Below are 14,877 nucleotides of genomic sequence, written 5' to 3' on the forward strand. Positions count from 1 at the left end.
CCAGGTTGTATCGATCCGGAGTTGAACAATGTTCACAGATCTCATTCTGGTGATTCGGACTCGTGGGCGTTAGCACGCACATTGGTTTCCACTGAATCGGCCAAGTGGGCAGTTGACAGCTTTGCTCCATACAAATCACCCGGAAGAGATGGAATACTTCCCGTGCTACTGCAAAAGCGATTTGATATTCTTAAACATGTCTTGAAAAAAATTTTGCTTTCCACTCTTGCTACCGGGTATATCCCGAAAGCATGGCGAGAAATAACTGTTAGATTTATTCCCACAGGGGGGCGCTCAAGCTATGAAGAAGCCAAGAGTTTTAGGCCTATCAGCTTAAGTTCTTTTCTTCTGAAAGCTTTGGAACGGATGATCGATCATCACATCTGGAACGTTAGTTTAGTTGAATATCCACTGCACAAAATGCAACATGTATATCAGTGTGGGAAATCCACGATCACTCTGCTTCACGATGTTGTTTTCAACATTGAGAAAGCCTTCTCGCTCAAGCAATATAGCTTGGGTGTATTCCTAGATATTGAGGGTGCTTTTGACAATGTGTCCTTCCAGTCTATTCTGGAAGCGACGCGCGTTGGATAAACGCAATGCTTAGTAACCGCATACTTTGCTCGTCACTGCGACAGGCTGAGATACGGAAGTTGAGTATTTGCGGTTGTGCTCAGGGCGGCGTTCTGTCACCTTTGTTATGGAACTTGGTAGCTGACGGCTTGTTGAAGAAACTCAATGAGCTTGGATTTCCAACCTACGGGTTTGCTGACGATTACCAAATACTAATTACTGGATTTTGCATCGGAACAATCTTTGACTTAATGCAACGGGCATTAAGAGCTGTCGAACAGTGGTGTCGACAAGTTAAACTATCAGTTAACCCAAGCAAAACTTAAATGGTTCTTTTCACGAAGAAGCAAATAACAACCGGGGTTCGTCCCTTGCAGTTCTTTGATTCTGAGCTACTGTGTGCAGATCAAGTCAAATACGTTGGAGTCATATTGGATTCCAAACTGAATTGGTCTGCTCACATTGAGTTCAGAGTCAAGAAAGCGTCCGTCATGTTGATCTTGCTACCAGTCATACACGATTGTGGTCACAAATGGTTACATGGGGTGAAGATATTCTTGCTCCCAGCGATATTACACTCACTTGTAGTTTTCCTTACAGGACATTCCATATGAAGATTCCCTCTCGAGAGGAGTGGTTGTCTGGCTTTATGGAAAGACAACAACAAACGCAAGTGATTTGTTACACTGACGGTTCTCTGATGGAGGGACGTGCTGGTGCTGGTGTCTACTGTCGTGAAAGGAGATTGGAACAATCTCACTCACTAGGTAGATACTGTACTGTATTCCAAGCAGAAATCTTTGCGATTATGTGCGGGGTGCAATCGGCCCTTCAACTGAGTTTGTCCGGCAGAGTTATAAACTTCTGCTCCAATAGTCAGGCTGCAATCAAGGCCCTTAACTCAGATAAATCCCGGTCCAAGCTAGTGATCGCGTGCCGAACCCAAATCGAAGAACTAAGCATTGTCAACACTATCTACCTTGTCTGGGTGCCCGGACATTGCGGTATTACTGGAAATGAATGGGCTGACGAATTGGCCAGGGCAGGTTCAGCGATTGACTTCGTTGGTCCTGAGCCCGCGCTGCCAATTTCGACAAGTTGGATAAGGGAAAAAATACGGTCCTGGGCTTCGTCCGAGCACCGCAATTATTCGAGAAATCTATAAACGTATCGCCAAACAAAGACGTTTCTAGAACAACCATGCCCAGTGGTTTCGAAAAATCTGTTACATTTTTCGAAGCTCCACTGCGGCATGCTGACCAGGGCTTTAACCGGCCACTGCAAACTCAATTATAACATGGCAACTATTCAGCGCGCTGAGTCTTTTTCATGTGATTTTTGTGAATCCGACTACGGAACCTCATATCATCTGATATGCAACTGTCCAGCGGTAGTGCAATTGCGATTTGGAGTCTTCAACCTTCCTTATATAGACGAAACCATGTTTGGACGACTGATACTCAGAGACATACTAAAGTTTCTTATCCAATGTGGTAAAGAGCTTTAGGCTTATTCGCAGGCAAGTTGAACTATTTGTGAGTTTAACTTACCTGTTGTTTATTTTTATTTTGTGCTGTTATTTTTTCCACCCTTCCAATTCTACTTCCCCACACCTCCTTCTCCTTTCCTTCCGTTCAGGAAATGATGAAAACACACGGTAAGGCACAAATCCCCGACTATGTACGGGGAACGTGCCATTTGAGCCAATATATTCTGATTCCTGATTCCTTCGAGGTATTCCATAATATCCGACGATACTTTGATACTGTTTACAACGAATAAGAATGTCCCGAAATGACAGTAATTTACGGAAGAGTTTTTCACTTCACACGCGACGAACCGACCTCCATTCATTGAAAGGTGTAAACATGAAGCAAAATACGCTGCTACACAGCGGTGGTTTCTGAGCCCCAGCTCGACCGCAATGATATCTACCGCGTTCTCTGTTTACTTGGCTGATCAGCTATTCTTTAGAAAACTGATCAGCAACTGTAAACAAAGAACGCAGCAAATGTCACTCGGTTCGAGCAGAGGCTCGGAAGTACCGCTATGTAACACAGAATATTTTACTTTCATTCCACTTTACGAATAGAAATACTACTAAAATCGATCATCACCATGACCGTGCTGATAATTCCTGATGCTAAAATGGCCAGGTGCGTCTAAAAATTTCCTTTTTGTTCTTTAGAAAGTCATATTGTGATTTAAAAAATTATGATTTAATGTGTCACATGATGGAAATGAATTGGTCCTCCGGAATCGGACACTTGAGTTGCGGAACTGATGCTGAAATAGCCATAAGTGCCCAAAATTACATCTTTGCTCTTCCGTCAGTCTTATTTCATCGAATATGAATTGACGTGTCACATGAGGAAAATCTGAACAGATCCTTTGGAACCGGACACCGGAGTTCCGGAGCTGATGTTGGAATGGCCATGTGTGTCCAAAATGGCTCTTTTCTCTTTCATCACTATTATTTCGTCGAGGAAATGTGATTTGATATGTCGCATGATGGAAATGATCTATAAATCGGAATTGGTCCACCGTGACCGGACACCGGAGCTGCGGGACCGATGTTGAAATGACCATATGTGTCCAAAATTGCATCTTTCCTCCTCCATCAGTCTTATTTCGAAAAAATGTGATTTGATGTGTCTCATGATGGAAATGACCTTTAAATCTAAACTGGTCCTCCGGAACCAGATTTCGGTAACCTAACATCCGACAAGGTAAGCGTCAATGTCCGAAGCAATTGAAGCATTCCTGTATGATTTCAAGAGAAAAATTAAGTTTTCACCCGTTTTCATTGCTAAATATCAAAATCAGAAATGGATTTCTTTTGAAAATATCAGATGTTCAGTACATTTCCGGCAATCTCTCCGGATTGGCCACTTGTATTCGTATTTTTCCATATTCAATTGATAGTGCAACTGTTCCCCTAAATGTGACTGTTTTTACATTAAAAATGGATTCACTGTATCAAAAGACATAACCAAAATTATGCAACAAAGTTGTCCGATTGTTTTAAGGGTTGATAAATAGAAGTGGCTATGAGTTTTCTTTATTTTTCGTATTTCTGCAATTTTATATTGCCAATCAGTAACTTATAAATGTGACTTTGAATTCTTAATTACTTTAAATAACCAGTGAGCTCAATGAGTAGCTACCCGTAGCTACCTAACACAAAATTGTAGAAAGAACTACTTTTATTCATACGAAATTTACTGTTTGTAGCAAGTTCGAAATATGTTGCGTAGTAAAGTATCGTTTATTCATACGAACACATTCCAATAGGTAGTATTTACTGCCAAAATGTAGTCAACTCAAACTTACTACTTTTTATTCATACGACCCAATAAATGTTCGTAAAATTTTTCGTTATCCTGAAGATGCATCCCAGCATTCGAGATGCTTTGCTAACTGTATAGGAGACGTGCTGTTTAAACGTAAGTTGTGAGTCTAGTATCACTCCTAGATCCTTCACCTGACTAACGCGTTCAATTTCAGTATCCAGTAGACGGTAGTTAAAACAAACCGGGTCTTTTTTCGTGAGAACGATATCACCGAGCACTTCTTTGGATTAACACACATACGGTTCGTGTTACACCAGTCAGGGAAGGTTTGAAACTGTCGTTGGAGTAATCTGCAATCTTTAGTAGAGCGGATGAGAAGAAACATCTTGAGATCGTCTGCGAAGGACAGAAACATCAGCGGTCCCAAGTGACTTCCCTGGGGTACTCCTGACGTAGAAGTAAATGTGGGTGCCTGAAATCTCCAATGACAACCACTCTTTCTCGACCTAAAAGGTAGGATCGAAACAACTGCAATATACCGTTAATTCCAGATCTCTCCATTTTAGCGATTGCTATGTCATGGTTCACTTTGTCAAAAGCGGCAGATAGGTCGGTATAGATAACATCGGTTTGAGCGCGACGTTCCATACTCTGTTATGTAGGATGTTAGGCAAAGCAGGTTATTCGTTGTCGAACGCCCAGACGTGAAGCCATGTTGATCGTCACTTAGGTACTGCTTGCAGTGAGCCTGAAGAGGTTCCATAATCACCAGCTGGAACAACTTCGAGACAGCACTCAATGAAGTAATTCCCCAGTTATTATTGACGTCTCGCTTATTACCTTTTTTATGAACCAAGAACATATTCGCGGACTTCTAGCAGGATGGAAAGATGCCACTGGCAATAGATGCTCTCAGGATGCGAAGAAGTGGAGTCGCTAAAACGTCGATGTGCCTTTTCAAAAGTACTGAAGGGAAGCCATCGGTCCCGGATTGAAAGACGATTTTAACCGAGAACAAGCTCTGGTAATCATCGTTTCATTTACATTGATAACGCCTAGAGACTGGCTTACAACCGGAACTTGACTAACAGCGACGTCAATTTGATCTACTTTAAGACCTCATCTGTGAACACATTCGCGAATTTCTCCGAAAAAAGCCTGCACATATCTTGGGATGTGGTAGCTGTGCGGCCGTGAAAGTCATAGACGACGGCAGTCCGGATTCCTTTCGCTGCTCATTCACATATTTCCAGAAACGTTTTGGGTGCGACTTGAGATTACGCTTGATATTTGGCTGATATCGAAAGAAACAATCCTGACTAGCTTGTTTATAACCATGGTTGAGACTGACGTAATAGTTTCTAAGTGGAATTGTGCGATACTTGGTAAACCTCCGTAGAGCAGCTCTCTTAAAGGACTTCAACCGTCGTATCGTGCTCGTTCGCCAAGAAGAGCCGATTTGTTGATGATGACCTATCTTTGGGACGTGCCTGTCAATAACATAACCCAAAACGTTGGAAAATGTTTGAGCAACATCTTCGGGGTCCAGAATATTCAGCCAGTCGAGAGTGGAGAAGAGGTCTGCGATACTGCAATGATCAGCTCTTTTTTATTCAATTCGTCTATTTGATAAGGCACGTTTGCGTTAGCTTAAAGATGCCATTTTTTCTTTGCTTTACATTTTGAATTGCTTAAAACTAGGAGGTATAATTTTGTTTTTATATAATGAAACTAAAGGAATTTTACAGCCAACTTATACATATACAAGAAGAGATAATATATTATTCGTAAGTTTAGGGGGGGGTCATTTTGTGTGTTCTTTGTATAGCAATGCACTTTATGATTTTTAGAAGGGAGATTGTTGGAGCAATTAATTATTAACTAAGCGGAACATTTTACAAGCTTATTAACTAGGATTGGTTCAATTTTATTAAGATTGGGGGGAGGGGGGATTAATTAGGGCTATTTTTAAGTATTGGTAGTGTTGGGCATTTCTTAACGAGATTAAATATTGATCAACCAAAACTGGAAGACAGGGGGCACCTATGTTTTGGGAACATATTCAAGGGGGGGGGGGGATTTAAGTCCTACATCTGTGTATCAGACATAGGAGAGAGGATGCAGAAGGCTAACAGGGGGGGGGGAATATAAACTTTCAGTTTCCGGCATCTTGAATCAACGGCCAGGATTACAGATTCGGACGGATGCATCATGTATTGGGACGCCGGGCGGTCTTCCTCGAGCCGGCAGGGGTTCCTCATGATCAGCTTTGTGGAAGTCGTATGAGATGGGGACCGGAGGAACATTGTAATCGTGCTCCAGGGAGCGATCGATCGTGGCGATCAATGGTGGGTGATGTGCTACTGGTTTCACTAGAGGAGAGGTAGCCAATACTACTGATGTAGCAGAAACCTTATCGCTGACAAAACGAAGATCAATGTGGCGGTTATTCTCGTTGGCAATAGAATTAATTTGTAGTAATGTGGCTGAGCTGTAGTTGTCAAGAAGGCTCACCGCCGCTGAGTGAAGAACGGAGTGATTGGAATCCGGGTAAAGAAATCCATTGCCGGAAGATACCCACGAAATCCTGGGGAGATTGAAATCTCTTAGTACGATGATCTCAGCAACCGATTTAGAGTCTTCGTGGATGGTAAAAATTGAGCTGCAATTTGCTTCAACATATTCGATGTCACGGACTCGGTCGGGTGGGACGTACAACGCACACAAGTACAACTTACTCTCACCAAGCTCGATTATCGTCCAGACCTGTTCGAGGCAATCCCAGTAAGTCTTCTCAACAACTCGTGCCTTCAAGCTGCGATTAACTGCTACTAATACACCACCTCCAATAGATTTACGGCTATTTCTAAGGTTCCGGTCGCAACGAAAAACCTCATATCCAGTACCGAACACCTGACCGGAAAGCGTGTCATCGTTTAATCACTTTTCGACGAAGACAATGATATCAAAACTGTTATCGGAGACTGCAAGGCGATATTCCTCAACGGTTGAATTAATACCACCAACGTTTTGGTAGTATAGTAGCAGCTTGTCTCGTCGTTGTCCAAGGCTGGAAATCGAAGAGTTTTGAGGCAAAAAAGACCTCACAGATGCTTCATACTTGCCTGCTGTAGGTTTGCGGAAGACCCCTCGTCCCAACTCCACCACAGGACCATGACGGCGGCTGGTCGCCGGCTGGAGGGGCGACTGTGATGGGGGGACTAATATCTTCCTCAAGACTAGTGGCAAGTGTGCATCCCGGTAACCGGGAAACCGAAGGGTGTACTCGATGCAGTTGGGCTAGGTACCACTCCTGAACGGCTGCGGGTCGCTGGAATGAAAGGTGGCGTCTGATACCGATAGGAACTTTGCGCAATTGACGGTGAGCTGGAATCGAAGAACATTTCGGTGCTAGAAGGTTTCGAAATAGATGGATACTTGAGGCAGTATGAAACTTGGAAGACCCTTTTTCCACTCCCGCACACAGGACCGGGACGACTGGTGAACGCTGGCTACAGTAGCTAGACTGTGGCGAGGGATCAAGGGCTTCCATAGTACAAGCGGCGGTGCATCCCGGAGTCCGATGTAACCTATTGCCGAAATCTATCCTGTCTGCTCGAGAGTGGACTGTAACTGTACGAATATAGGCGAACCGACGAACCCTGCGAATTTTCCACCAGCGGAGCGTGTCGCCATATTATTTGATACCTAGGTAGGCTGTTTAAAAGTTACACATATCATTTTCATTCGTGACGTTTAAACGGCCCGAACATCCTCTACCGCGAGAGGCTGGTTGTCCAATATCGGTAAAGGTGCCAGCTTGTGAATTGAGCGCTTCAAGATACCGACCCTGGTTCGGACATCGACAACACGGATCAATCCATCCGATCCTGAGTAATTTTTTTCTACCCTTCCTAGTTTCCAATGCTGCGGTGGTAAGTTGTCATCTCGAATGATTACCACCATTCCAGCTTTAATGTTCTCCTTCCTCTTGTCCCATTTTTGTCGCACCTGCATCTCCTGCAAATATTCTAGGAACCAACGTTTCCAGAACTCCTCACGCAAATGCTGGACATACTGCCACCTGGAAAGCCGATTGACAGGAATTCCATCGTAGCTTGACTCCAGAATAGCAACCAAAGGTCTGTCGATCATGAAATGTCGGAGTCAAGAGTTCAAGCTCTGATGGATCGTCGGAGGCTGCATATAATGGTCGGGAATTAAGCTGAGCCTCAATCTGGCAGAGTAATGTCGAAAATTCAGACATTGTAAGTAGGCACGACTTTAAATTTCTTTTCAAGATTGCCTTCATGCTTTTAACCCCTGCCTCCCCAATTTCCTCCCATGTGTGGTGCATTTGGAGGAATCATCTTCCATGCAACCTGTCGGAATTGACAGAATTCCTCTAGCTTAAAGTTAGAGGTTCGATCCTTGAAAAGGCGGTGCAGTTCGATCAAATCGTTGCAGGCTCCGATAAAGTTTGTCCCGTTATCGGAAAATATTTGCTCAGGGACGCCACGATGAAAGACAAATCGCAACAATGCGGCAATAAATGCATCAGCAGACAGGTCTTCAACCAGCTCCAGGTGAATTCTCTTAGTAACCAAACACACAAATACGCTCACATATCCCCTTACAGGTGCTACTTTTCTACCAGCCTGCTTAATCAACATAGGACTTGCAAAGTCGACGCCCACCTTGGTAAAAGCTGGAGCTTTGTCGCATCTTGCTAACGGCAGATCCCCCACGAATTGGCTTTCACACGGAGGTTTTAATTTGAAACACCGCACGCAATTTCTTGTCACCTTGCGTACAGCAGAGCGAGCTCCCGAAATCCAAAAATGACGACGAAGCTGGGCTAGAAGAGCCGACGGTCCAATGTGTAGGTTCTCACGATGTACAGCTTCAATTAATCGTTTCACAATCACATCATCCTTTGGTAAGACCCACTGATGCTTCACGCCGTACGGCTGATTTGAATGCCGAAGACGCCCGACACGAATCATTCCATCGTCCATAAAAGGGCTCAACATAGAAAATCTATTGCAGTACTCACCGGACTCAATGATGGCTGCTTCCTTACCAAAATGCTGCAATTGAACCACCCGAACAATAACCTTGAAGTAGTGGCGCATTTCAAACACAGTTTGGAACCGCTGTATGATTCGCTTCTTCTTCACCTTTTCCTTCGCGTTCCAGCAAAACCGTAAAACGTAGGCAAGGATTCGCTGGAGCTTCCTGAAGGACTCGAACTTCTGGAAAATCGGTAACGGCACCGATTTCATTGTCACAGAAACAATAGTGGATCGCCGCAACTCAAGTACATCGTCATCGGACAGCGGTTCTGGATCCACTACCTGATATTCTTCATTGCGCAGGAACAACGGTCCATTCCACCAAAGGTCGTTGTTCTCAAGACCATCAGCAGTTTGACCGCGTGAAACTACATCGGCCGGATTATCCAGCGTGTGAACATATTTCCATTCCGGTCGCAGTAAATGGTCCGGATTCTTAGCTAGCTATGCTAGCACCACTTGACTATCCGATCATAGTGTAATGTCACGAGAAGACAGTTCTAATGCTGAAATCACTGCTCTCACCAATCTGTGCAGCAAAAGCGCAGCTAGAAGCTCCTTTCTTGGAATGATCAACACTGTCTTCGGAATAATTTTCGACTTGGCACACAGCAACCGTACTACCGTAGCTTGACCAGACACGCAAGCCCCGTATGCCTCCATACTTGCGTCACCAAATCCATGAAGCTCGAAAGCAGCTGCTCCAGTCACCATCACATGACGAGGGATGCGAAGGCGTGTAATACCACACAATGCACTAAGAAAATAATCAAATGTCTTCCTCAAATCACCCATGAGCTCTTCATCCCATTCCACTTTTTCTTTCCAGATATTCTTCATTAGAAGTTTGCCGACAACGATAACTGGTGCCACAAGACCCAACGGATCAAAAATTCTCGATACCAGTGAGAGCGCTTGTCGCTTGGTTACGCCCTTTTCACTCACTACTGGAAGGGAGATGTACTGGAGAACGTCCAGGGTTCCACATTAGCCCTAATGTTTTGATCACCTCACTTGTTCCGCTTTCATCAATGCTGACCAGTTCATCCCGATCTTTTTCCGGAATTCGCTCCAGCAGTACAGGATTGTTTAATGCCCATTTGTGCAAATGAAATCCACCAGCCTGAAGGAGATGAATCAACTGCGCCTTGTTTCATCCAACTTGTTGAATCCGAAAAACGCGAGTTAAGAAAATGGGTTTTCTTTTGGTTTTTTAAAAAAAGCGACTACTCTTCGCTACTGCTCAATCTAGACTAACTTTATTATAAATCAATCGGTACAAGCTAAGCCTCACTGGCCGTGTGCACCACAGCACACGTTTCCCTAAGTCAGCACATAATATGCCACAATACTTGGTGACTGCTGAGGTGGCGTCTGGTGCTGTTTCCTGTTGCTGGGCAGCTTGGTCGTTAACTTGTCCCCCTTTAGACATGAGGCTCCGTACGAATCATTTCCATCAAAGTGCGGTTCCTGAAGCGTGATAGGTTTCGATTTTTCCGAATGCTGACTTAGCCGAATTATCGTACTTCGTCTGCGAATGAAAAGACTAAAAAGAATGCCAAGACCGATAATGATGGGTGAAACAATGGTGCCACCAAAGATTGTCCAATGTGGCCATTGGATGCTATTACTTTTCAGTCGGATGAATTCTAGATCCTTCCTGGCCTGCAACTGTAGGTTGTGAAGATGCTCCAGGCTCAGATTTGTTATATCTTGTTGTTTTGTTACCTGAATTCCATCCAGAGGTAGCTTGATAGGTGTTCCCGTCAGATGTTGTATCCTGTTAGAGAACTTGTGATTGCTGATATTGAGAGAACAATCAGTATAGGATATTAAATATGATCCGGAGAGATTTCTTTTGAATTCTCCGCAGGTTGTTTCTATGGTAATGTTGTTCATCTGATTTATTACTAAATGTTGATCATCGATCGAAATAATTTCGTTGTGTGTGGGATTTGTTGTGTAATTGCATGTGGCAGGTTTACCTCTAAGAAGCATTGGAATACATGTTGGATTGACGGGTTTTACTTCATTGATATTGAAAATGATTGGGTCCAGAGATTCTATAGCGAAACATTCATTCTTATTGACGAGATAATTCTGTTGACTAAGGTAAATTTGTTGATGATTGTTCAGGATCGGATAAATACGAACTTTGCGGAAGATTCGGTGGTCCAATTTGGGTGATTTGATAAGAAGAACGACCTCCTTGTTATTGGTGACGATGGACGTGGTGACGTAGGAGATGGCATCGGCGGCTGTATGTGCTGTTATGTTTTCCCTAGCTAAATCATCTAGCAAAATTTGTAATTCTCTGTCTGTTAATATTTGTGCATTCAAAATTCCTATTTTAGCTAGAGTAATAGTTTCTAATATTAATTGTAATTTCTGTTGCAAATAATTTAGGTTCAGTAAAACATTTATACTATAAAACTCTGATGATTTGCTATTTAATACCTCTATAGCATCTTTAGTTTTAAAAATGGATTCCTTCATTTGAAGGGTTAGTTCTCTATTTATTTTGACTTGTATGTTGTTGTTTGTAATCAGATCGTTAATTGATGAATTGATTAATTTTAGGTCATTTGCATCTGGGCTACCTGCAATAAATTTCCAAGCTGTTCCTAATGTGTTCCAGCGCTTTTGTCTTTTATTTACAGATATTTTCTTAAAAATGTGATCTATTTCTTCAAACTTTTGAGATATAAGAGGTGTAAATTGATTAGCTACCAATTCTTTGAATGTATATCCTAGGTTAGTTACATGTATCCTGATAGCCGTTATCTTGAAGTGGTGAATGTAATAATGGTTTCCGGTTTGGATTCTTCCTATGTCGTGGTCAAGAATTATGATCGGTTGGTTGTCTAGTTTCTGTATGTGTATCGTTTGTCCCCATAATAGTGGAATTGTCAGTAATCTGTAAATGAGAGTGTTTTTGTCTGGTTAGATCGTTGGCTGAATTTTCAAGTCGTTTTTATGTATTCGTCTTCCGTCGGACGTGACAACTGTACTTTTATTAACCTGTGCTATCTTTATTTTTTGTATCTTGGTTTATGTTTCAGTCGTTGTCTGGTTTTTTCAAAGGCGTCAGAGTTTTCAGTAATTCGTTTATGTTGTAATTTTTTGTTGTGACCCTCAAGATCCTTGATTTGCTTTTTGCATAAATTCTGGTAAACTGTGTCTACAATTTTACCACTCCTAGGCAGGGCCGCCGACAGGGGGGGGGGACCGGGGTGTTTCCCCCCGGGCCCGGAGCTTTGAAGGGGCCCGGATTTTTAATAGAAACTAAAATTTTGACAAATACTTTTTCGACAAAAATTTATTTGAGAATACAATTAAAAATTCAATATCTTGTGTATGAGATAACTAGAATAGCGAAAATTCTAAACTACTGCATATTTGATATCAACTATGTTTATACTAACCTAATTCTCGTATCGAAACCAGATCAGACTCGAGCGGGCATAGCGGAATTTGTACATTGAATGTCATGTACGCAGCTCACCTGGGTTCGAATCCCAACCCCGCACACAGGAATAGAGATTTGTTATAGGAAAATTCTTAACCTGAATGAAGAAGCGAATGACCTTAAGGTTAAAATGTCTATAATCGAAACAAAAATATGATCAGACTTATAAGGGTTAAACAATTAAATGGTTTGATTAGAAGTCATGAGGTTGTCTTCAAATTTCGCCAATCTGAAATCGATTTTTTTGATTTATTAAATTTCCAATCTTCGAAAGCGCTGGATTAGTATCGAAAGTAATTATTGAAAGAAAAAAACCCTGCTTAGGGTTGCCACGCCTGTTTTCGGAGGCGAATTCCTTCGTTCAGGTAAATCCGAATTCGCCCGGAAGAATCCATTGGATTATTTTGCAATTTTGCGTGCAGGCCCTAATTGTTAAGGAGGGCTCCTCTTGGCGTTGACAAATATTTTAAAAGAGCCATTTGGGTTTACTTTACCCCATTGAACTTTCGCTTCAATGGATTAATGTTCCTCACAAAGATTCTCGAAAGAAACTGAAGTGTGATTTCACACCCCGTGTTTGTTTATTGAGGAACAGAGCAAAGCTCGGGTTATCCTTCACAGCGAGAGTGGCTGGTGCTTTTGGATTCTTTGTGAATATCCGAGAAAACCAATGCCTACATCCAACTAAATCAACAAAACTATAAACAAATGCAAAAACATGCAACTAAATGTGAACGGCACAGAAAGAGGGAGTGCTTTACCAAAACATTACACTCTACGGTGAATGTGAAGAAAAAAAGATATTTTTCCTCCTAGTGCTACGAGCTACATAAGAAATAAAACAGTGCATATTTATTTGTTTTTAAGCGTTTCATTCAATAAAAAGCAATAGAAGCGCTCCAAAATTCTGTCGAGTGATCACTTTAATTCGAAATTCTGATTGATTTCAACGCATACGCATGTGTCTCTTGAAGCCTGCTCAGTAAAATTCCGCTGGTCTAAGTACCACTAGAGGCGGTAACCCTACCTCTATTTGAGAGCTCAATTGGTCAAATGAGTCATCGAAAACTCTTGATATACCAAAAGAATTCGAAATTAATCCAAAAATTTAAATTTAAAATTTAATATGTTTGGTTTGCCATTCATTGATACACAATCTATAAAAATCATATTCCGATTCGAGATTATACCGAAACATTTTTGTAAAAGGGTCATACTCAAATGACGTAGCTTTTTTCGGCGTGTGCCGTTCATCAAGCACCATTCCTCTATATTGGCTATATCATGTTGGAGCACAGTAAAATCGAGTCCTGAGGAAATTGAACGAAAGATATTCAGATCATCAGCGTAGAGTAGTTTTCCGGATCTTTTGCGGATGCAGAGATCATTGATAAACAAGAGAAAGATAAGTTGCCCTAAGTGACTTCCTTGAGGTACACCGGTTGGCGTTTCGAAGGCGCTTGAGTATGTAGTACCAATTCTAAAGAAAGCGGATCGTTGTAAGAATGCAGAGAGCTGGATATCCATCCAGAAAAACCTAGTCCCTGTAGTTTCAAAACAGTAATGTTGTGGGAGAATGAAAGTAAATTATATTACCGCCACATGTTGATGCTTCTCGACAGTTGGAATTAGAAGACTTATGCACGTCATCATGTTCGAAGTGGCGAAACGTTTCTTTGACAAATCCCTGCTGACATACGTCAATTATGTTGGAAGAAGCAACGTACAAACATTTCCAGAACTTTAGCCAGGCAGTTTACTAGCGACTTTCATATGTAGTTTTCAACATTGTGAGTGTTTCCAGCACCAATTCCCCCTAGCAAAGAGGCCAGGGATGAGAAAAATAAATACGTTTTGCTATTCTTTCAAATACGGCCTTTTATCGACATTTTCATTATAACAGCAAATTGCATACACAACAAGCCCCTTTCGTGACGAGTATAGTGTTAATAGTTTTGTTTTGAATTTTATATGTCATGGAGCATGAAGAGAAGATCTCTCAGTTCACAATCCTGCAGCTGCCAATGATTCTAAGAAGCATACGTTCAACTAAATTGCTAAATTGTGTTTGATTGATTTCGAAGAGATAATTCAACTATGTTATCAAACTAAATCTACTAGTTTGTTAGGGTGGCAGTCGGAAGGACCGCGTGGGTTTTCTCTAAGCCCTCGACCTACTGGTCAAGCCACGGCAGGTCACGTGAGGGTGGGTCATACAACGACCTCTTAACTGCCCTAGCTCGAGTTGGAGACTCTCTATCTCAAGGTCGGCTTTATTCAACGGGATTAGCTAATCAGGGACTCACGGATATGTGTTGTGTGTAAGCAAAGATCTGATTACAATATCCTAATTTTATTAAATACATTTCTTTACTACCTGTGTGTGTGTCAGTAAATTTTAATGTGCTGGAGGCCGGCCGGCGTCTGCTCTCTGATAGCCTTCCGGTTCGGTGACTATCACGGT

The 14,877-nt window shown here is 42.2% G+C and overlaps 1 protein-coding gene across 2 annotated transcripts in view; it reads left to right on the forward strand.

Moving 5' to 3' along the window:
* LOC131689751 (dystrophin, isoforms A/C/F/G/H) overlaps nt 1–14,877 on the forward strand; it is a 1,859,985-nt gene that overhangs the window by 1,713,760 nt on the left and 131,348 nt on the right. The window contains exons 36-37 of one of the 2 annotated variants that reach the window (XM_058975046.1): nt 3,966–4,022; nt 4,084–4,451. The exons of the other annotated variant lie outside the window; for it this stretch is intronic. Coding sequence (XP_058831029.1) covers nt 3,966–4,022; nt 4,084–4,100 — 74 coding nt within the window. The 3' untranslated portion in view covers nt 4,101–4,451. Of the gene's footprint in view, nt 1–3,965; nt 4,023–4,083; nt 4,452–14,877 lie in introns of those variants that run through there. 2 annotated transcript variants of the gene reach the window in all.

The sequence above is a fragment of the Topomyia yanbarensis genome, chromosome 3, assembly GCF_030247195.1.
Source record: "Topomyia yanbarensis strain Yona2022 chromosome 3, ASM3024719v1, whole genome shotgun sequence".
Taxonomy (NCBI): Eukaryota; Metazoa; Arthropoda; class Insecta; order Diptera; family Culicidae; genus Topomyia; species Topomyia yanbarensis.